The 20,883-nt window shown below is 40.6% G+C and overlaps 3 protein-coding genes across 6 annotated transcripts in view; 1 reads left to right on the top strand and 2 right to left on the bottom strand.

Moving 5' to 3' along the window:
- LOC113589248 (cat eye syndrome critical region protein 2) overlaps nucleotides 1-4,052 on the bottom strand; it is a 33,226-nt gene extending 29,174 nt beyond the window's left edge. Inside the window, 1 exon segment of the mRNA XM_027028804.2 lies at nucleotides 3,745-4,052. Coding sequence (XP_026884605.2) covers nucleotides 3,745-3,864 — 120 coding nt within the window. The 5' untranslated portion in view covers nucleotides 3,865-4,052.
- A 2,746-nt stretch (nucleotides 4,053-6,798) lies between these two features.
- On the top strand, nucleotides 6,799-17,008 carry slc25a18 (solute carrier family 25 member 18). Of its 4 annotated transcripts, none has more exons than XM_027028806.2 (10): nucleotides 6,799-6,926; nucleotides 8,422-8,603; nucleotides 8,848-8,970; nucleotides 10,057-10,112; nucleotides 11,325-11,415; nucleotides 11,513-11,628; nucleotides 13,113-13,287; nucleotides 14,281-14,450; nucleotides 14,887-14,962; nucleotides 15,070-17,008. In XM_027028806.2, exons 2-10 carry the CDS (start codon nucleotides 8,584-8,586, stop codon nucleotides 15,209-15,211), a joined length of 969 nt encoding a protein of 322 aa, XP_026884607.2. In that variant the 5' UTR covers nucleotides 6,799-6,926; nucleotides 8,422-8,583; the 3' UTR covers nucleotides 15,212-17,008. The 4 variants fall into 4 exon arrangements, with proteins under 4 accessions (XP_026884607.2, XP_026884609.2, XP_026884608.2 ...); XM_027028808.2 differs by lacking the exon at nucleotides 6,799-6,926 and adding an exon at nucleotides 6,933-6,984; XM_027028807.2 differs by lacking the exon at nucleotides 6,799-6,926 and adding an exon at nucleotides 7,137-7,266.
- Nucleotides 16,229-20,709, bottom strand: atp6v1e1a (ATPase H+ transporting V1 subunit E1a). The gene is made up of 9 exons (XM_027028809.2): nucleotides 20,512-20,709; nucleotides 19,652-19,717; nucleotides 19,360-19,469; nucleotides 19,205-19,271; nucleotides 18,891-18,980; nucleotides 18,496-18,564; nucleotides 18,292-18,386; nucleotides 18,000-18,087; nucleotides 16,229-17,776 (listed from the first exon to the last, which is right to left on the bottom strand). The coding sequence occupies exons 1-9, from the start codon at nucleotides 20,542-20,544 to the stop codon at nucleotides 17,714-17,716; spliced, it is 681 nt and encodes a 226-aa protein (XP_026884610.2). The 5' UTR covers nucleotides 20,545-20,709; the 3' UTR covers nucleotides 16,229-17,713.
- Nucleotides 20,710-20,883: the final 174 nt, after the last annotated feature.

Below are 20,883 nucleotides of genomic sequence, written 5' to 3'. Positions count from 1 at the left end.
ACCTCCTCCCACCACAGTCCATTGTGGGCCGCAAGCATAAATTCTTCCTGTCCGGAGGAGTTTATGCAGAGCAGCGCTTAGCTTGACAGAGGGTTTCAAACTTGCCCAGAAGAATGGAGCAAACCAAAGCACCCCATGCCATGACCTTGAAGCAAGGCTACACACACATGGAATTAAACATGCTTCCCCTGATGGAAAGCTTTTACAAAGCAAGATGAAATGAACAAGCATTGATAACAGCTGATATTACACTGTCCTTGGAAAGGTACACTACACAGTCAGATTCACAAATTAACAAGCCAACAATTAGCAAGTCACAGTGAATTACACTACATTCAGTGAAGATCTGTCACAAAGTGAACAGGCCTTCAGATTCTCAAAATCTTTTCTTCAGTATTTGAAAACCGGTCAAAATTCTTGGCTAAATAACCTGTAGTATACAACAAATGAAAACGGTGACAGTTAAATAATTAAATAGAGTAAGACACTGCAGCCAATGCAACTTCACTGAATCATCATCATTGGGATTTTATCATAGCATGAAGTTTTGGCTTTTATCATTAATCATGTTCTTCGGTACACCTCCTCTGTCCATCAGATTTTCAACCAACAGGTCTTTCTACATCATTATTTTATCACTGATTGAGAGATGAGCTGTCGATCACTTTCTAGGCTGGACTTCCTCCTGTGACAAAGGCAAAGGATCCTCTTACAACCGGATTTGTGTGCTGTTTACTGAGCTGGCCACCTGGTTTTTCAGGCCAGCCATTTAGGAGGCGTGTACACACTGGCTGTAAACCCACATGTGTGGCACAGGAGAGGAGCAACTTCAGTAGTATATTTGCACACCAAAGCCTTGATCAGTCAGGCCCACAGAGCGGTTAGGTGTGCTAGACACCTTGGGTTTTGGTTTGATTATATGTGAATTAAAATTAAGAGATCTGACGAAGCTTTTCAGTGTGACATGTTTGCTGCAGAGTGTTTTTGCAATACCCAGTATGCCATGTAACCAAATGATTCATCTTCATGCTCCACCCAAACCACATAAATGTAACAAGAGTAAATGAAGTTCCCTAAAAATTAGTAAGGTTTCCTCTGACAATGTCCTCTTGGTGATATTACAGTGATTAAGAACAATAACAACAGACCAGGCCATCTATGATCTATTTGTCTATCAAACAAACCTCAACAATGGCAAGGAACACTAGTTTCATACACAAGTCTTAGGATTTGCCTAGACCTGAGATTCAGCATTTTTCTGTTAATGAGGTTAGTCTCTTATTAGTATGTAGTGGATGTGAAGCCGTGTTTTGGCTATTCAGAGATAGTCCAGAGGTATTCAGTGAGTTAAAAGAACCTGAAATCCATCCAAATGTTTAATCTTTTATGCCAGCAAATACAAGGCGACCTGAATAAAGTCAGTAACACTCTTAAAACCAGAACACTACTCAGCACTGCTACTTACATCACAAAGACTGCATCAAAATACACGAAAAAAAAAATTGGTGAATCAACATTGCCCTAAAATTACTTGAGAATGTTTTGAAATAGATTTTTTCTTCTGGAAATACAACTAATACATCTTAAATCAGTGGTGTAGGTTTCATTTCAACTTTGTTGTGGGGTACACTGTTCACACAACCCATTATATGAGCAGCGTTAACAAGACAACCCCACACCCCTACCTCCCAAAAATGAGATGCCTTAAACAAATGTAATTATTAGTTTACACCATCCTACCTTTTATTTTAAAAACTATGCCACATGGCTGAAAAATAAGACAACCTGTGTGTTAAGTGATAAATGTTCAACCATCTACTCATCAACATTAATGGATGTTCATAAATACTAATGCAACAGAAACAGTTCTAGACAGAGTACCATTATGTCCAGTGACATTAAGGGATCTCAATGCTGACAAATGCCCTGAACATCTCTTAATCAAGAGCCTGACAATAGATTATTCACAACATAGACTTATCCCGTGTTCAACATGTGTGGCAGGAGAACGTCAAACAGATAGACGGAATGGAGCGCTATTGTACTGCGTGACCTTGGACACCGCCAAAGCCCGTAATTATCATGTAAAGATCAAAGCGAAAATCTCCAGTTATGTACTAGACACATCGCCAAGGCACAATGACTGTTGTCGATGCATTCCGCATCAGGATTTGCGAGGAAAACGACCCTACAAATAAGATCAAGCGTCCAGTTGCAAAGCAGCGCCGAAAGACGCATTCTGTGATCGAGGGAGGATGCGCCGGTGGCGTTGTGTTCCCCTCCACAGTGCCAGAATGAGAACAGTTAGATATGTTGCGGAGGGATGCTTGCACAACAGCAACTGAGGTGCCGTATCTTTAAAATAACCACTAAACATTCTTTTCTAACGGCATGCTACACCTGTGAGTGGCTTAATCACCTTTGGGAAAGTGTGTTATTATGCAGCCCAGTTCCAACTTTCTTGAGCGCGTAATGTGTTACGCTTCAAAGCATTCTCGCAATAACAAAGCGATGCCAAGTGCGTTTCGCACCTCTGGGAAAGGCGGGGGTCGAATGGAACAGGGGGGTTGATGCGTGGTTTGGGGCCGGTCCGCTCTCATTTTTAAAATTCACAAGAATCCAATGTCTTGCGATTTCGGATTGTTTACAAAGTAAACCCTAACGTGTAACGTTTAAAAGAAATAAAAACAAATCTGAAAATGTAAAAAGCAATTGTAATCAATAATACGGCATTTGCATGGCTGAACTCTAGCTATAGTTACTTCTACTTCAGGCAATTACATCAACAAAGCAAGCGCCAATTGACCAATTCAACCACTATTAAATCACACAGACCGGAGCAGCCTGGCCAGCCACTTGCAAGACGGGGTCGACGCTTGTAAACGACTCGGGAACAAAGCTTTCTATCTAACAATAAAGTCGTCCTGAACTTGGCTTAATTCTTCACACTTGGCACAAAGGGAAAGAACAGAAAGGGGTTCAAATCACAATAAATCTCGTCTGAGTGCAAAAAGTTTATAGTCCGATTGCATTCGGCAACCATTATTTTCTCAATCAAGCACGCGTTAACAGGATTAAAATTTGCGAACAAATTAAACAAACAACGGGTAAAACGCCAGAGGTTCAGCAGTTAAGTTCAGTGAACTCAGGCATGGTATCGAGCGCGGATGAGAGCAAGCGTAATCCACAAAAACAACGCACACATATAAAAACACACAAATATGTAAACAGACATACTTAACCAGCTGGAAACAGGAAAACCAAAGTTACCAACGCTTTAGTGTAACAGCTTGCGCCTTTGCTCTAGCAGGTTAGGTTAGCTAACTGGCTACTGATTGATCTGTAGCTAAATAACAACCTAGACCTGGCCACATTACCGTACTTCGAAACATTTAGACACACAAAACAGTTTTCAATAAAATTATGAATGGGACAGCAAGATAAAACGGAACCATATTCCGTTTTTAACAGTCTGGCTGTGTTAATTAGTACGCTAGAGGGTTAGTTGTTTGTTATGTTAGCAACACCAGCTAGCTGCCCGATAACAGAAACTAAGTTTGCAGGCTAACTAGCTAGCCTAGCACGCGACTGCGAATAAGTTAGCTAAGATGGCTAAATGGCTAGATGAGTACAGTTGTTGCTGTATATAGGGCTAAGACTTGCTTCACAGTTCACACATCGGCCAGGCACGGAGACAGCTAAAGCTTCCGGATCGTTAAGACACAAAACACACTGGGAGATTACCTCAATTTCAAAGTCTGGTAAGTTGAACGCTGTCCTGAAGAGCGAGCAGAAGTGAGCTATGGCGGGGACTTCCCACCAAGACTGGATCTCCTCCACAGAAACTGTACATCCCTGGGACATTTTTCAGTTAAAAGGGTTTACGATCACCCTGCTTCTCACATCAGATGTCGTTCAACGAAAGCATCCAACTTCCTCTTGACGTGTAACTCGTCTAACTGAATAGTAAAACTTGCTGTCCTGTCCGCTCAGTTGCCATCGCAGCCCGTAGCTGGAGTACTACAATCTGTTTCAATCAGACTTTCACAAGAGGAGAACAGATGGGGCGGCGCTACCATCCTCACCTACAGAGGGGTGTACGCGAACCAAAACAAAGTATATCCGAATAAAATAACGCCTTTAAATAATACGTAATCTGCTGCACGGTTGTCCCGCCTTTTACAGGGACCTATTTGAATAGCAATCTTCATTAAATTGATTAAAAACAATCGGGTAACACGCATTCCTTGTTTCTTTGTTGTCGCTTATACCACCGCTACTCGGTTGACGGGTTCCCATTTAAAGGGCATGTACGAAATGTTTGAATTTCGTTGAAAGCGCATTTTACTAAAGCTCAGCCAGGGTTCACTCATATCAAAACTATTTAGGGTTTTCTGTACTCATTGCGAAAACAACTGAATAATATATATAAGTATATAAAACACAAACAAACTAAAGCAGCAGAGATGGGTTTTATTAACTATTTGGACAATTCGATTATAGTTTAGACTGATGTAATAGGATTTTAGCATATTTTATCAGTGTAAATATAGGACATAATGTGCGAAAAGTTAATAGTCAGGTCATGTACCAGATAGTTTTCTAGCCTCTAATATTCACTGAGACGTGCCGCAATGAATCAACAAAAGTAAACATGCAGGGTTAGTACAATCTGAAAACACGAAAATAAACGCGAGAAGTGAGTAATTGGGCTTCCTGAAAAGTAGTAGGTATGTAGGTACTAGAAAGTCTTTAGTGTTGTCGTTTGGTATAATGAACTAGCTCCTCCTGTCGGCACATAAGAGTAGCCAAATGCAATAGCAACATCTTAATTATAGCATTTAAGACTTAAAAATATATGCTGTGTACAGGTCATGCTAAGACCATGATGGCATAGACTTAAATTTAGAGTTTATATTACATAATTTTCACGTTTTTACTGAGATTATTGCTGGTAATCTATTGTTTCATTTAATTGGAGTCTAATTATTGGATCTATAGCTCAATAATTTATAACCACTCTTAGCAATTACAGTCTTGTGTGACTGTGCTTGTGTTCTATGTGTCATCAAGGTTGGTTGTGTATGCTTTACTGAAGGGGGGGGGGGGGTCCTTGTTGAGCTATGGTCTCTGGGGGGCCACTCCTGACTCTGCTTCAATGTTGCTAAGAGACAGGATAATGTGGTAATGTCCATCCATTTCCTGTCAATGTTACGACAGGTCAGGGTGGATTTCACAATGCATTCAATCAGCTGTGGATCACGAGATGCGATGACCTGCCTTTTTCCCAATAGAGCAGGCCACCTAAACAGACGTTCAGCAACTCTCACATAATATAATTTTTTTCTTGTTTTTACCTCCTTAAAATTGCAATATCATACCACACTGCAGCCAACTAAAGCTGGGTGATTTGGACCTGACTTGTATCTGGAGTGGAGAATCAACCTCCAGAGAAAGCTGAGGTTATTCCTGGAGGCAGTATTAAATGTGGTCAGCAGGGGGCACTCCATTGTACCCTACGAGAATAAATCCCTCATTGCAGCCATAGAGACAATGTAGTTCTGTCCAACTACTATATATACTACAGTTCTGTTGTTAAGATGTCATTATTCAAGACTGTTAAAAAAAAGTAACACCAGTAATAAAGATGACTGAACATCTCTTTGTTCTTCACATCGCAAGTACTCCACAGACAGAAAAAAAAAGAACTTGGACTGGAGATTATCATTATGTTCTAGATCTAATACCTCCCTCCCACCACATTCAGACAATCTAGCAGTCTGGAGGGGGTTGGTAACCTAACACCAGGTTGTCAAGAGGAAACAACCATTGACAAACTGAGCAAACTGTCCTCTGCTCTGTCCGATTGGTTAATCAGTTTGGGTTGGGGGGGGGGGGGGGTCCTCATTTGTAACAGATTAACATCCACCTTCTTCTCCACATGGTGAAAGCACACGCAGCTCTGGGTCACAATATGTGCTCATAGTTAATATCTTTTCTAAGCTTACAAATAGTCCACAGCATTTGTCTTCAGTTGCCCCCTTTCTCTTCCTACCTCCTAACAGCTGAGTAAGCCCTTGCAAATTAACCCAACTGTGAATTAAGTTATTGGGTTGATGCAGTTGCTTTTAGGAGGGACAGTTCCAACACTGAATTATATCAGTACCCAAGTCTCGTGAAAGTGCACCTGTTATACTAATTTATGGCATGTTAATTTTATCATTAAGTACCTTCACTCTTTAATGTGGTGTCGTAAGGTTCTCAACTCCACTGCTTGGAAGGGTGCCATCTTAAACTTAGGGAAGTAAGATCAATTATCAGTTATTACTCTTGAGTTGCTTTCTCATGAGGCTCATAGGGGAATCGATATGGTTAAATGAATAGTCATGAATCAGAGAGTCCATGAGAATGTAAATAGATAGAAGAAAAAAAACTTGTGATTATTCCACAGAGTTCACAGAGTATCTAAGTTGAAATGTTTGGTTTTGAGTGTTTATTTAGGTTTAAATGGCATTTAAAATTCATTTGCATTTTTATAAATGTGTGTTATATATATTGTATGCATATGCTTTATGCATATATTGCACTTGCTATAGTCTGTTGCTGTATATAGTATAATAAATTTGCATATTTATGCAGTGCTGCTTTGTGGCTTTATGTGTGTGTGTGTGTAGTGTCATGTCACGTTAGTGTAAAGCTGTGTGTTCCTGCTTGTGTCACTGGGAGTCACCAGAAGGGGGAGGGACTTGGATGCATGGACACAATGCTTGTGTTTGTGTAACAGCCCCTATGCTGCGGTTGGCTCTGTTGCTTCCTTCGCTCTCTCACTAAGGCACTTGGTTATGGTTACTGCACATATTGTTGGTGTGCGATAAAGGGGAAGAAGTGGAGTGCTGGGTCCAGGCAGATGGGATGCACCAACAGAGGTAGGAACGCCACAATCATCTCCTGCCACAGGCTGCTGGACTCAGTACTGCTGAAACTGTGAGCAAGAAAGTGAGGTGGGAAGTCTGTGGGAAGCTGGGGCACAGGAGGGGAGAGGGGCCACTGTGTGTGATTTGGCACCAGATAAGTGTGAAAGGAGCAGAGCTGAAAAGAAAGTTAGGCACGAAAAGCTCTCCACAAAGGCAGACAGAGAGAGAGAGAGAGAGAGGAGAAGGAGAGGAGAGGTGAGGTGAGGTGAGGAGAGGAGAGGAGAGGAAGAGTGAGGGAGAGGAGAGATACAGACCAAAAGGCAGAAAGGTAAAGAGTGCAAGGCTGAATAAGGTGAGCATGCAACAAGGAGACCACTGTGTATTGTTTAATGAGAATGAAGAGGAGAACGCAACTGCTTCGGTTTTACAAAGGTAAACAGAAACCAAAGAAGGAATGTAGGTGAGGCAATTAAGAGAGATGTCTTCAGGGCAGACAGAAAGACTGGGAAAAGAAAGAAACACTGACGTGAGAAACATGTATGATTTGTAACTGCAGGCTTTAATCCAATGATTCTGATTTAGTGGGTAGTACACTGTACAAAATTGTCTTGTTATATGCATTTCACCATTGGTTTGCGAGGTAAAGAGAGACATAAATGAGGTGATGTTTTGAAGTTGCCATTATTTTTCCAAACACTTTTGATGACAATTAAAGGAGGAAGTCATTTTCCAGTGATTCTTCTTCATGGTATGTAACTGAATGTTTAAGAGATTTTATACTAAATCTATTTTAAACATGGTTGCCTCCATAATGGTGATCCACATAATGTTTCAAGTGTCAAGTTCAAGTTTGGTTTATTTGTCACGTACACAGTCATACACGGTATAACTCGCAGTGAAATGGTTTTGTGAGTGCTCTGTCCAGACTGAGGAAAGAAATAGGGGTGCATAAGGAAATGAGGCTCTCATGGTGCATAAACTGGATCATTTGAGAACTAGTTTAAATCTTCATCTCATGTGAACTGCACTTTATAGAAAAAATAAATAATAATAACTAAATACTGTTTGCTACTTTTTGTTGGTAAAATGACGTATGTGATGTAAATCACAGGAAACATGGTCTGATAAGCCCTGCATTTTGAACTATGCCTTCCCCAATAATTCAGGAGTTCATAACCTCTTTATCTGAAAGATTGCAGAGATTTCAAGTCAGTGATGTTCCCCAAATTTGATCTGCTCTGTTGATCTGCTCTCTTACTCAGAAATTCAGATTATCACAGTATTGATCTGACACTTCACAAATGAAGTGAAGTTATGAAGTTTTTTTTTCTTTTAGGTACTGAGGAGATGAACAGAATTTCCAGAGCCACTTTGTAAAACCTTTTGCAGACTGCACCTGTACTCAGGCAGAACATGTGTGTGTGTGTGTGTGTGTGTGTGTGTGTGTGTGTGTGTGTGTGTGTGTGTGTGTGTGTGTGTGTGTGTGCGTGCGCGTGTGTGTGTGTAGGTTTCCAACCAGCACAACCTCACACTAGCTCCTTGGGTGTCCGCCTGGCAGGCTGCTTCTCACACTTACAACTCAGACAATTCAGTGAGAGAGAAAGGGAACTGACGTGGAAGAAGGTTGGGCGAACCTGAAAAAAAAGAGGGCTGGGTAGAGCTGTGCAGGATGCCTGAGCAGAAAGTTAGGTAACTATTGCATTTCTAAATCTGCACATAAACATTTTCTTCTTGGTATACTAAATGAACAAATGAAACTCAAACAAACAAGGAAGAATTGTCAGATATGTGTTTACATGAAAGTTATGAAAGTTAGTAAACGCTTCTGATTCTTTGTGTGTGTGTGTGTGTGTGTGTGTGTGTGTGTGTGTGCGCACATTGATTTGCATGTGATTGGGTGTTTGCATGTGTTTGTGCTTCCTGCCATTTGCAGCCTTCCTGCTAAGCTGATTAATGGAGGCGTGGCAGGGTTAGTGGGGGTGACGTGTGTGTTTCCGATTGATCTAGCCAAGACCCGGCTCCAGAATCAGCAGGGTGCTCGTGTCTATAGTGGGATGTGAGTACTACTTTCTGTAATATGTTTTATGGAAGTAGGTTATGTTTCCAATGCATAGATCTACCCCTATCAAAAGGTATGACAACGCATTCAATCTCTGGCAGGCCTACTGACCATTTCCATAAAACCAGAGGCTAGAAGGGTCCACGTGGAAAACATTTTATGGGTGGAGAATGGTGGTAAAGTTTACTGCTACATGGCGTCTGCTTCTGACGCACGCAGAGAATGTTGAACCACTGTAGTCATGTGCTTTCACCATCTGGAACTCAGACAAGTGTGCATATGAAGTCCTGTTTTGTGTTTTCATTTGATCCTTTAGCACAAATGCATGAGCTGACATGCTATGTGTTGGCAGTAAATAGAGAAACGGTTATAGCAAAGAGATGGTTCTTTGGCATCCTTCTTTGTTTACTTCTTTGTTTTGAATAATAATTGTAGTGAGAACCTAAGAGACCAGAGAGGAAAAGGCTCATTGCCATGCTTGGACCACTCCTTCCACCACTGTGCCTTTTTGGGAGCTTTCGAGTGAAAGCATGTTAAAGTAGGATATGAGTCACAAGCATTTATGGGTCTTTATTTTTGTTTTTCCAGAAGGCATTTTACATTTTGTTGATGAATAACACTGCTTGTGCATACTGGCATTTCAAGATAGTAACTTTAGCATTGCACTTTTGCTGCTAAAAAACTTGAATTAGATTATTTTAAAGAATGTGAAATTAAGGTGATACTTCTAGGGGAAACAAAATTATCAGTGTCTGCTTATATAAAGAACATCTCTCATAATTCACCATTGAGGGTAGTCTAAGGAGAACTTAATCAATGCGGAATAACTATTCCGCTGCCCAGAAACCGGTTCTTGTCATAATTTAAATGCTTACCTCTAAAGTATGCAGATTAAGGCTTGTGCATTTAAATTATGGAATATGGGTTAGATTGTGGTTTATGGACTTGCTAGTAAACACATGATGGAATTTCTGTGTTCCTGCTACAACCTCAGCAGTAGCAGTCTTGTTTCATAGTGGAGACAATATGATCGTGGGATAATTCCATTCGTCTGAAATACTTTTTTTTCCCTTTGTTGTGAAGGCTGGACTGTTTGACTAAGACGGTTAGAATGGAGGGCTACTTTGGCATGTACCGAGGTACGGTGATTATGCTTGTTAAACCTATACCGTCTGTGTTGCGCCATCAAAAGGTTTCCTATAGGTCTTAAGGTTTCAGGAGCAACGTCACTAGAAGCGGGAGTCACTGGCAACGGAAGTGTCACTGATCCACAGTGAAGCTCCAATTTCTTTAACAGCTAGATTGATTAATAAAAGATGTCAAGATGTTGTATGTGTGTGTCGAAACTTCATTCCACATTTGTCGTTACACAGTTATGATGCATATACAAATGCATTTAAATTTAGGTTAAATCCTTCAAAATAAATGTCTCATAATCATGACGGATCTACTCTTAAATTCATATGCAAATCTGCTTAACTGTCGCGATCGTATGAGTCACCCTGCCCACAAGAAACATTCGTCAGATCTCTACAGCATTGTAGACTGGGAGGATCAGTTGTGATATCTGAACCGGTGGCCTGATATCTTTACTGACTTGATCGAGAAGCCTAGAATATACACTACAGAGAAAATTCGCGCCTACAGGTCACTCGATGGTTTCTGTATTAACACGATCCTCCAGTGAACTGACTAATTTTTGCTGTTGCTTAGGAACAAAAGTGGGTTACATTGCCTAGTGGAAGGCGTATTTATTGGAAATATTGTTAATAAGAAATTGTTAAAAATGTATTGAGCACTGATGTACTTTATCACATTGCATTTGCTGCCGTTTAATAAAAGCAATAAGCCACTTGAAGCTGTGAGTTAAGAGATTTTGCGTGATAACGAGTTCCCTGCGTCATCCACTCGAAATTAAAAGTTTGACTGAGCTTCACAATATTAACTAAACTAACTAAAGTCAACAGAATAAAGGATAACAAAGCTTAACTTTTCCCTCCACACGCCAACGGAAGATTAGAAAACGGAAAGAACGATTCAAATGTAGCATTGTTGATGATAATCGTGCAAAAAATCAAATGTAAATGCACCGTAAACCCGTGAATCCGTGGCGTGTAGTGCACACCAATAAAGTGCTCCTCTGCCAGAGCCAATGTCAGGACACAGTCTGCATATAAGAGCCAGAGTTTGAAAAATAGACATTCACACGCTGGCAGATTCTAGGCTGAAAGTATAAAAGCTCTTTTTGAAGAGCTTAAATGCATTGTACATTAATGGTACTGCAATCTTCTGAAAACAAGGTGAACTGAATATGACACGATTTCTTGTGTTCGTCACACTAACTGTCCCAGGTGCTGCGGTGAACCTCACCCTTGTCACTCCAGAGAAAGCCATCAAGCTTGCATCCAATGACATCTTCAGACAGTACCTCTCCCACGATGGGTGACGCCTCTTTAAACAGGTCTTAACAATTAACAGTTCTTAAACAGTTCTTAAACAGTTCTTAACTACTTCAACTTTGGTTGTGTGTGGCCCAAAGGAAGCTGCCCTTGTGGGGGGAGATCTTAGCAGGCTGTGGGGCTGGGACCTGTCAGGTGGTGGTCACCACTCCCATGGAGATGTTAAAAATCCAGCTGCAGGATGCGGGCAGGTTGGGTGAGTTGTGTGGTTGTGAGCTTGTTTGATGTAAATATGCCGATGAAGTGCACAGCGCGCAAACTTTCCCTGTTCTAATATACGATATGATGACTGAGGTCAGAAAACAAGAAGCCTTACTAGACTGACCAACTTCTATTTCTGAAACATCTTTTCTGGTTCTGAAATTACTTTTGTTATGTTAAATACCCATACATCTGCTGTTGAATGAGCTGTTTACAGTGTTGTCCTGTAAAAGACTCATTTAATATAAATGGGTAAAATCACTATAATGGTAAACCTTCTTCATTCTTATAGATCAGTGGCTAAATCAAGTGTAATCAAAGTCCTTATAAGCTGTAATGTGTGAAGTAGTTTAACTACTTGTTTCTATGTTTAAATCTAAGTGCATTTCTCAGTGTTTTAAATTACATAATAATGTATATAATTACATTTGAGCATTAAGGGCCTTGCTCAGTGAGCCAACAGTGGTAACCTGGTGGGGAGGGGGCTTGAACTGGCAACCTTCTGATTATTAGTCAACTACCTTAACCCCTGAGCTGCCACTGGTTGGTTTGTTTGTTTGTTTGTTTGTGTACTTTCTTGCAATGGCACTACATAGCCCATATCCAAACCATCTCTGCTTTTGTCACATATACAACTCGTACCTCAATGACTAGCTAGCAACAACGGGTAGCTAGCATAGCTAGATGCATTAGAATTTGTTACAGGAAACATTAATATGCGCAGGTTTAGGAAACCGAGCACGCAATTCATGAAATCATTAGCTACCTTTGTTGGCTGATAAGCTTAATATTTAAATTTGAATATAAATCTATTTAATTTAGTCTGGGATGACTTGCTAGTTTCTTTCAGTAGTTTGCAGCTTATGTGCCGGTCTTGTTGCTAACTGCCTTTACATTTTCCCATTATCAAATATTTTTCCACTTCAAAATATTAACGAAGTAATTAGATAACTAGTTTGGTGTGATGCTTTAAATACATTATTTAAGAATTTTATTACATTTTCTTTGGAAAAACACATGTGAAACAAAAATGGTTTACAAAGTAGGTCACAGTTCAGTTCTACACTTATAATGCTATGTGTGTCCCTTCAGGACTGAAACCGCTAAAGAGGGCAAGGTTGCTCAATGAAGGTGCCCAAATGAAAGTCTCACTCAGTACCATGCCTAAAAAGAAAACACTACACATCCTCATAGTGTTTCAAGTTTCAAGTTCCAAGTTTGGTTTATTCGTCACATACATAGCCATACACAGTATAACTCGCAGTGAAATGGTGGAGAGCGCTCCGTCCAAACTGAGGAAAAGTGTGAGACTAGATCTGCCATTTTAGTAAAAAAAACAACAACAACAAAAGGATTACACAGCCTTTCACAGCTGTGATGTCAAAATATATCATGTGCTATTTTTAAAATTTTCAGTGGAGGATGGTGTCATCCAGTGGTGTGGCAGTATTGAAGCCCTTTATGTATCTATTCCTCCAGTTGCCCAGAGGTCAGACCCAGTTTCAGCCTCAGCTCCTGCCCCAACAGGGTCTCAGGCAGTCCAGCCAGGCCACACCACCACGTACCGGCCATCGGGTTTGAGCATCACCCTGGAGCTGCTGAGAACAAAGGGCTTTAAGGGCCTCTACAGGGGCATCGGAGCCACCCTGCTCAGGTGGGGCACACTTTCCTGTGCGTCATGGCAACCAACTCAAAAGTAACCGGTGCTCTCAGTGACAAGAGAAATGCACCACCATGATCACCACCCACACAATTAAATCCAGCCTCACAAGCACCCACTCATTCAGCAGGTAAATACATGAAGCAATCCTGTATCGAACTGTTGTAACCTTAAGAACTGTCAACCCTGATCTGTCCTTCACAGTCTCTGATTAACATTACATTCCTATTAGTGGCACTTCTACTGAAAGGTCAGTAGTGCCTATTCAGGCTAAAGTAAAAACATTTTCGTGACACAGATTAAAGATTTCCTATGATGATTGTCTACTGGCACTAGACCAAGACTTGACATAATCTACGTTCAACAAACTGGCCCATAGTCTTAGTGATTTAATGTGCTCATTTCATTAATGTAAACATGCTTTTTATATCATCCATTTTCCATCCATTTCCATATATCACTTGTGTTGAAAGGTTTGGGAAATCGGTGATGGTACAAATCAACCAAAAGTGCTGTGCCGATATCTGACAGTACTCTGGTGGTTTACTGTAGCTGGCTGTACTGTGCACCTCTCCCTTTCTCGCGGCCATTCTCTCACTTTCTCTGTCTTTCTCTGTCCTCCTTTTTTTTTTTTTTTTTACATTTCTGTTTCTGGCTTTCTCTCTTTCTCTGTCTCTTTTTCTGTTTTTCTCTCTTGCTTTCTCTGTCCTTTTTCTTTCTGCCTTTCTCTGTCTTTTCTGTCTCTCTCTGCTTCTATCTTTCTTTTCCTCTGCCTTTCTGCCTTTTTCTCTTTCTTTCTCTTCTCGCGGCCTCTTTCTTTTCCTGTCTTTCATTCTTTCTGCTTTTCTCTTTGTCTTTTTCTCTTTCTCTCTGCCTCTCTTTTTCCATCTTTCCCTCTGCCTTTCTCTCACCATGGCCCTTCCCCCCTTCTCTCTCTCTCTCTCTCTCTCTCTCTCTCCCTCTCTCCCTCTCCCTCTCTTCTCTCAGGGACATACCGTTCTCCATGATCTACTTCCCACTGTTCGCCAAACTCAATGCAGTGGGTCGGAAAGGAGATCTCCATGGCAACCTACGGGACCGGGCCTCCTTCCTGCAGTCTTTCATGGCAGGCTGTGCTGCTGGTTCGGTGGCAGCTGTGACGGTCACTCCACTGGATGGTGAGACACAGGCAAGAGGGTCTGTCTCTCTCACGGTCTCCTTCTCTCACGGTCTCACTCTCTCTTTCTCTCTAACCGCTTACTCTTATGTAGAACTTGGTCATCAAGTTCATAGGCCAACAGGTTCGCCAATGAGCTCTAATTCTCTAATTAGGACTGTGTGCTAGCTAGGGACTACAGGGTAAGATCATTAGCATGTTGGTGAGGACGTTTGGACTCACAAACAGGGCTGAATTTCAGTGTAGTTTTTTAGGGTTCTTCTACTGCAGGAAATTTAAAACTCTTCCAGAATGCAAAATGCACGCGTATGAAATGAGCAGCAGAGTGAAGAAAAGGGCATGAGCACTGTGAACTGTGGAGCAGCTGCTGAGTTGTTTGAAGGGTCTGCAGGACTCATTGTAACTTTGCATTGTAATCACTTATGTGCTGTTTTTAGTCATAAAGACTCGAATTCAGACCCTGCAGAAGGGCGTGGGAGAAGATTCATACCGGGGAATTATTGACTGCACACGGTAAGAGTAGAATGTACTGTTAAATATCCAATCTGAGAAGTTGTTAGGAAATGTTACTATATTGTTAAGATCCTAAAGGTCATTTTGCTTTTCTCTGGCATCTACAGACGCATTCTGAGTCGAGAGGGACTGCTGGCCTTCCTCAAAGGGGCGACGTGTCGAGCGCTGGTCATTGCCCCGCTCTTTGGCATCGCCCAGGGCGTGTACTTCCTGGGCATCGGGGAGCACGTGATGGAGCTGCTGGGATAGAGGTGGCGATAGAAGCGGAGTCTCATTGTCAGACACAAGCACACACTGCCTTTTCTGCAAATGAAGAGGGGTGCTGATGGGAGAGGCTTAGGTGTGGCAAAGGTGTATGTGCTTAAAAAAGAGAGACATCCACTTATTTATCCAAAGGAGACAAGGAAGACAGTGGAGAGGGAGGAGCAGTGGTTACTGCTAACATAAATAGCAATGTTGCACACTAATCATGTTTCTCTAACGTTCTAAGCTATAAAGCTATAAACAGGGTTTGTTTTGATATGACAACCACGAAAACTACTTTGATGTATGTTCTACTGTATACCAGTGTGGATAGGTTAATGTAAAAAGATTGCTAGGTAGTCAACAAAACCTCAGCCTTCCAAAGCGGAAAGGGCAGAAAACTGAAGACTGCAGAAAACCAATCCGCTCTGCACCTTATACAAGCATGCAAGAGGTTCTTTTAATCTACATAATCTGTTATTTCTTTAGTTTATCTGTATGCTGTAGGCTCACAGATTCCTGACCCTGAGTAGACGGTCTTCCAGTCACTCCCAGTCCGCGTCCTCAAGGAGTCCTGTCACCCCACAGATTAATGCACAACCACCTACTCCTCCTCTAGGACATCTGCCAGCCTGAAAAAGTTGCGATTCAGCCCTCATTCAACGCACAAGGCTCCGGGTAGCCTTGATTTGGTAGATCAGGCTGTTATATAATAGTATTAAAATCTGCAAGAGCACTGTGGCCTCTCGGAGAATGAGGTTGGGCAAGGTCCTGGTTTAGTGCCTTCCACATAAGAATTAACTCACAAAGGACTTAGATCAGATGGGCTGGAATAGGAAGCACAGAACTGTGCAATGCATGCAAAGGACAGGGCCATGTTCACTGGATATGTGCAACAGCTTATTCTTTGGGCTTATTTTTTTAAATATTGCTCTAAACAAACTTTTGTGCACATAAAACACTTAATGCAATGAAGCCTTATTATGAACACACCCTAAATGAGACACAAGACCTGTTAGAGAATAATATTAGAGACATCTTATTTGATGTTTTCTCCATTTGTTTTATACAGAAGCCTTATTTCCATGTTAATAGCAAGGGCTTTGAAAGCACAATTATTGAAACAACATAATTTGAAAGCTCTACACCTTATAACACCAAAAACTGTTCTATCACAACCACAATTTCTGGGTGTTTTTCAAAGAAACCTTTTGCAAGATGACACTTAAAATGCTTCTGAGAACGTACCTGACACACTGAGAATTTTGATTTCCATGTGGTCAAACTAAATTTATACATCTCAAAATGAACTTTCGTAAAATATTGAGACACCCTAATATGGTATTATTGCAATATAATCTTTTTTTTAACATTATATTACCACAGTTAATCCTGTAAATAGCTATGCATATATGTATTTCATGGTGGACAGTCTCAACAAAGGAAGACAGATGTACTAATGTGAACACACAATCAATCAAATTCTGCCTACAAAGATATTAAGATGGGGAAAAGGTGCCCCCTTGTGGCTAATGTAAGGCTGGGTGTTCATGACTAGCAGATACATCTTCCATTGAAAATTCAGGGAATTCTAGATCAAGTTTGAGCTCATTATACATAAAAAAACAAAACAGAAAACATACAAGGTGATGACAATGACATGCTTCGTGAGAACTGAACATTGTTGAGAACTGAAGCACAGAATTCTGTCCACAAAGGGCAACATTTTTCACTATGACCCCCCCACCCATTTACTCCGTTCTCAAGGACAACGTTTCTTAATAAAGTCCACATTTTTTAGTGGTTGTTTATGTTGTAACAGAAATTATTTTAGCCTGACATTCATCTTTACTTAAAGGTTTCCAAATAGAAATAAAATATATTTAATTGATTTATTCCTCAGTTTTAAAAATCACACCCACAAAAACAAGCAAAAATCATCAGTCAAGTCAGTTACACAGATTATACAGAGCGCTACACATACAGATGACCACACATTTAAGGTAGGTAAACATTCTGACATCCTTCAGAAAGCAGTCACTGCACTTGTTAGCAAGCTCAGCCAACAACATAGAACGCATTAAGAACCTTATGAGGCTAGAAAGGCCTGTCAGAAAGGAGAGGTATAGTCATCTGCTTGTTTATAGTGCAAATTATACAAGTGCATTTCACAGCACTTTTAGAGACTTTGTTCAACAGGGGTGTACCGCAAAGTACACATCCTATAAGAAACTATTTCACAACTGAGAATACCAGTGTGAACAAATACAAGTACATTATACCCTCTTCCAGTTGGTCAGACATTGGCTGAAGAACATGTAAATGATCAGCTGATGGAGAAGTGGAACAATGAGCGTTCACAACTGAATGGGACAGAAATCCACAGAGAGAAAAAGATAACGAGCCCTTGCACACGTTGCATGAAAGTCCATGAGAGTCACATTTAGTTTAAATCTAACAGTCAATTCTTCTATACCCTCCATACTCCTTTGGAAACAGTATCGGCAGTTAATCCATGAACTTGCGGTTCTGATTGGTGCCAAATAGAGCTGCTCGGATTTCAGGCATCATCTATGAATAAGAAAGAGGACACATACAGAAATGGTAAACCATGCACAGAGTAACTTAAAAAGCATTTACAAGACAAGAAAACAGTTAGAGCATTTTCTTCTTTAACTACAACAAAAGGTTGTTAAATGCTTTGAAGAGAAGCTTAAAGGAGATGAATGCTTTATGAGGAATAGTGTAGACTCGTGGTGTTTGAATAGCCCCACCCTGGTCAAGCGCCCCCTACCTGGTGGGACAGCAGGTCCAGTCTGCTCTCTAGGGTGTTGGACACCTTAATCTTGCCATTACAGTTGTAAACTTCCACGCCTCCAGAGCTTTAGAATCCAAACATTGTTAGCAATGTGTTCTCAATAATACATAGCCATTTTTAAACTACAGACAACACAAAAGGCTTTCACACTGATGTTAATCACAGTAATAAATGCAAAGCCCAGGGCTTTTATAACTCACTCACAATGTCCATTCTCTATTACACACTCATGAAGTACAGAGAGTGCAGGACAATTAATGTAACTTACATTTCAGAGGGGAGGAAACTGCCATCATCAATATGGACTTCAATCTCACTCTTTACAGTTTCTTTGTAGATGGGAATCATTTTCTTGACAGCATCCTAGATTAGAAGAAGAGGAAATATGTGTATATAAACACTAGCCTGGGGCTATAATACATGACTCTCTGAGCACAATGAAATCGGTTAGTGGATGGTGGCTAGTACTGACCTGCACCTGGCTCAGATCTTCCTTCCGGCAGCGAATTATCACCATGGGTTCCAGAAGCTGATAGAAGCCCTGGTAAAAAAGAGGAGATGGCAATACCAACTCAATATACTTAAACTTGTTTAAAAACAAACAAGCAGTTGGAAACTCTTTAGGATACCAATCTTTTAAGCTTTTAAAATGGTCGTAGACATGATTTTTCTTTCTTTCTTTTTTTCTCTCATTTAATTTCCGTTTGGGCGAACAGATAAGGAGCAACAAACAGATTTTGAACCTACACTCTTCATTTAAAAACACGAGTATGAAACATCAACAGTTATATATAAGGTTTACTTTAAACTAATGTGTAAGCTGACATTAGTCTTACCCAGTGAGATAATGAATAACAAAGCTCTTACCTGTAAAACTAAACCCTCCAGCAGAGTTTGATACTCTGCTGGATCTTGAGCAAGGTTAGCCAACTTCTTACGTGCTTCATTCAGAAGATCCTACAAAAGCACATGACAGACTTAGATTCAAAATCTTGCCTCCCATCACACATCTTTCCTCAGTATGATTGAAGTGCCCCTACTTTAATTTCACATAAAAATCCCACTATCTAGTGTTACACAGAGGAGGATGGGTTTCTCACTTGAGTAAGCAAAATAAGCAAACAGAAGTGTTCAACTGTACGCATGTAACTAAACCAGCTAATAAACAAACAAAAATGTACCCCAAGCAGGTCATCCCGTGCCTTAAGGACCTTCAGTCTGGCCTGGTTCATCAGATTGGACATCTGACTGTGAAGATGGAAGCAGATTCTGTAAGAGACATTGTGGAGACAGGCCAAAAGTGCATGCACGTCTCCCCTTTGGCTCCTTGACTCACATTTTTTTTTGTTGCTCAATCTGTTTCTCTTTCTTTTCATAGTACTCCATTATCTTCAGCCTCTGATTTTGCACAAGACGTCCTTTCTCAATATTAAACTCTTCCTCTGCCTGCAGTGCAAAATATACAATGAACACACGTTTAAAATAGCACACCTTTGAAAAACATACCTTTGAAATAGCAGTGATGCATAGAAACAAAGATGGACCTCACAGCATCCACAGGTGAGGGTGAAGCCATTTTACCTCATTCTTACATAACCCCATTAAGTGTGGTGCAATGCAAATTTTACCTTTGCATCAATTTCTTCTGCCTTCTCGTTGGCCTCCTGCTCAATAAAGGCCATCATATGTTTAATCTAGAGAGAAAATATATAGATAAATCACATTAATAATCCTATAGGAAAAGTGTACATGAAGGTGTACATAAATACATTTATGTGGGGCGGTGTTTTTATGGAAGGTAAGGATGAAAAAGCTCTGTAATGGAATGCCAAATTCACACAAGGGCTGCTCGAAGATTTTAAAAATCCCCTAGGTTAAGACGGACATTAAACAAAATCATTTTATACATCACTCGCAACTCCTCGACTGATCACTTCCTCTTTATGCTATGAGCTGAAGCTCCCAAGAGTTGAAGGGAAAACTCCGAACTCTGCAATACTTTCTCGGTTCTCCATTTATGGATTCATTCTGTCTTCTCTCTGTCACCCTGTCTGTCATTTTATCATCTTGCCTTAAAGTTCACATGACTATACTTGACAAAGAAGTCAGCTTAAGTTTTTGAAAGTTAACAAAATCGAAATGTTTTTTAAAGACGTTAAGGCTAGCTGGCTAACTAGTTACCTAGATTTAGCTAGTAGTTACCATTTATCTCGTCACCAATACGGATAAAATGAAAAATAATTTAAAAGTAACTTTAACTTTAAAAGTAACTTAAATAACTAAACATTTAAATCATCGTAAAAATACTTAATGTTTCAGGCGCCAGTGATTAATTGTCTTGTTTTAACCAATGTCTGAGCAATGGAATTAAACAAAAGCAGCTGACTTAGCTACTAACGCTAGCTACCTAGCCGGTAAACGTTGACTTGGCACCCAAAACAACTTCATTTTAACTTCAACTCTAGCTAACAGCTACCTGTTTACTTACCTGTTTTTGAACGTCCAAATCACTAAGCGCCATGGCTGTCTTAAAGAACGCACGTTACTTGCTGAGGTAAAGTCAAATGGCGAAAAATATAATAAGTAAAACCGATTAAGTTAGCTAAGATATATAACTCCAGCTGATGTATAGGTTGTTTGTTGAAACTTCGCTAGCTGGCCAGCTAACTGCCTCAACTGACAGGGAAACGCGATGATCTCTCACGTGATGTGCACGCGCTTCCGGCAATTACATAACTTACTGGCAGCGTGACCTTTGGATTTTGTTCTACCTGAGCGCATTATTGTGCACACAGACGCGTTAACCTATACATTAATTCTTTAAACTCTCAGAATCCCTTGGATCACAGGAATTGGGTTC

This window comes from Electrophorus electricus, chromosome 12 (genome assembly GCF_013358815.1).
Source record: "Electrophorus electricus isolate fEleEle1 chromosome 12, fEleEle1.pri, whole genome shotgun sequence".
Taxonomy (NCBI): Eukaryota; Metazoa; Chordata; class Actinopteri; order Gymnotiformes; family Gymnotidae; genus Electrophorus; species Electrophorus electricus.
This window is presented reverse-complemented; position numbering and strand designations above follow the sequence as displayed.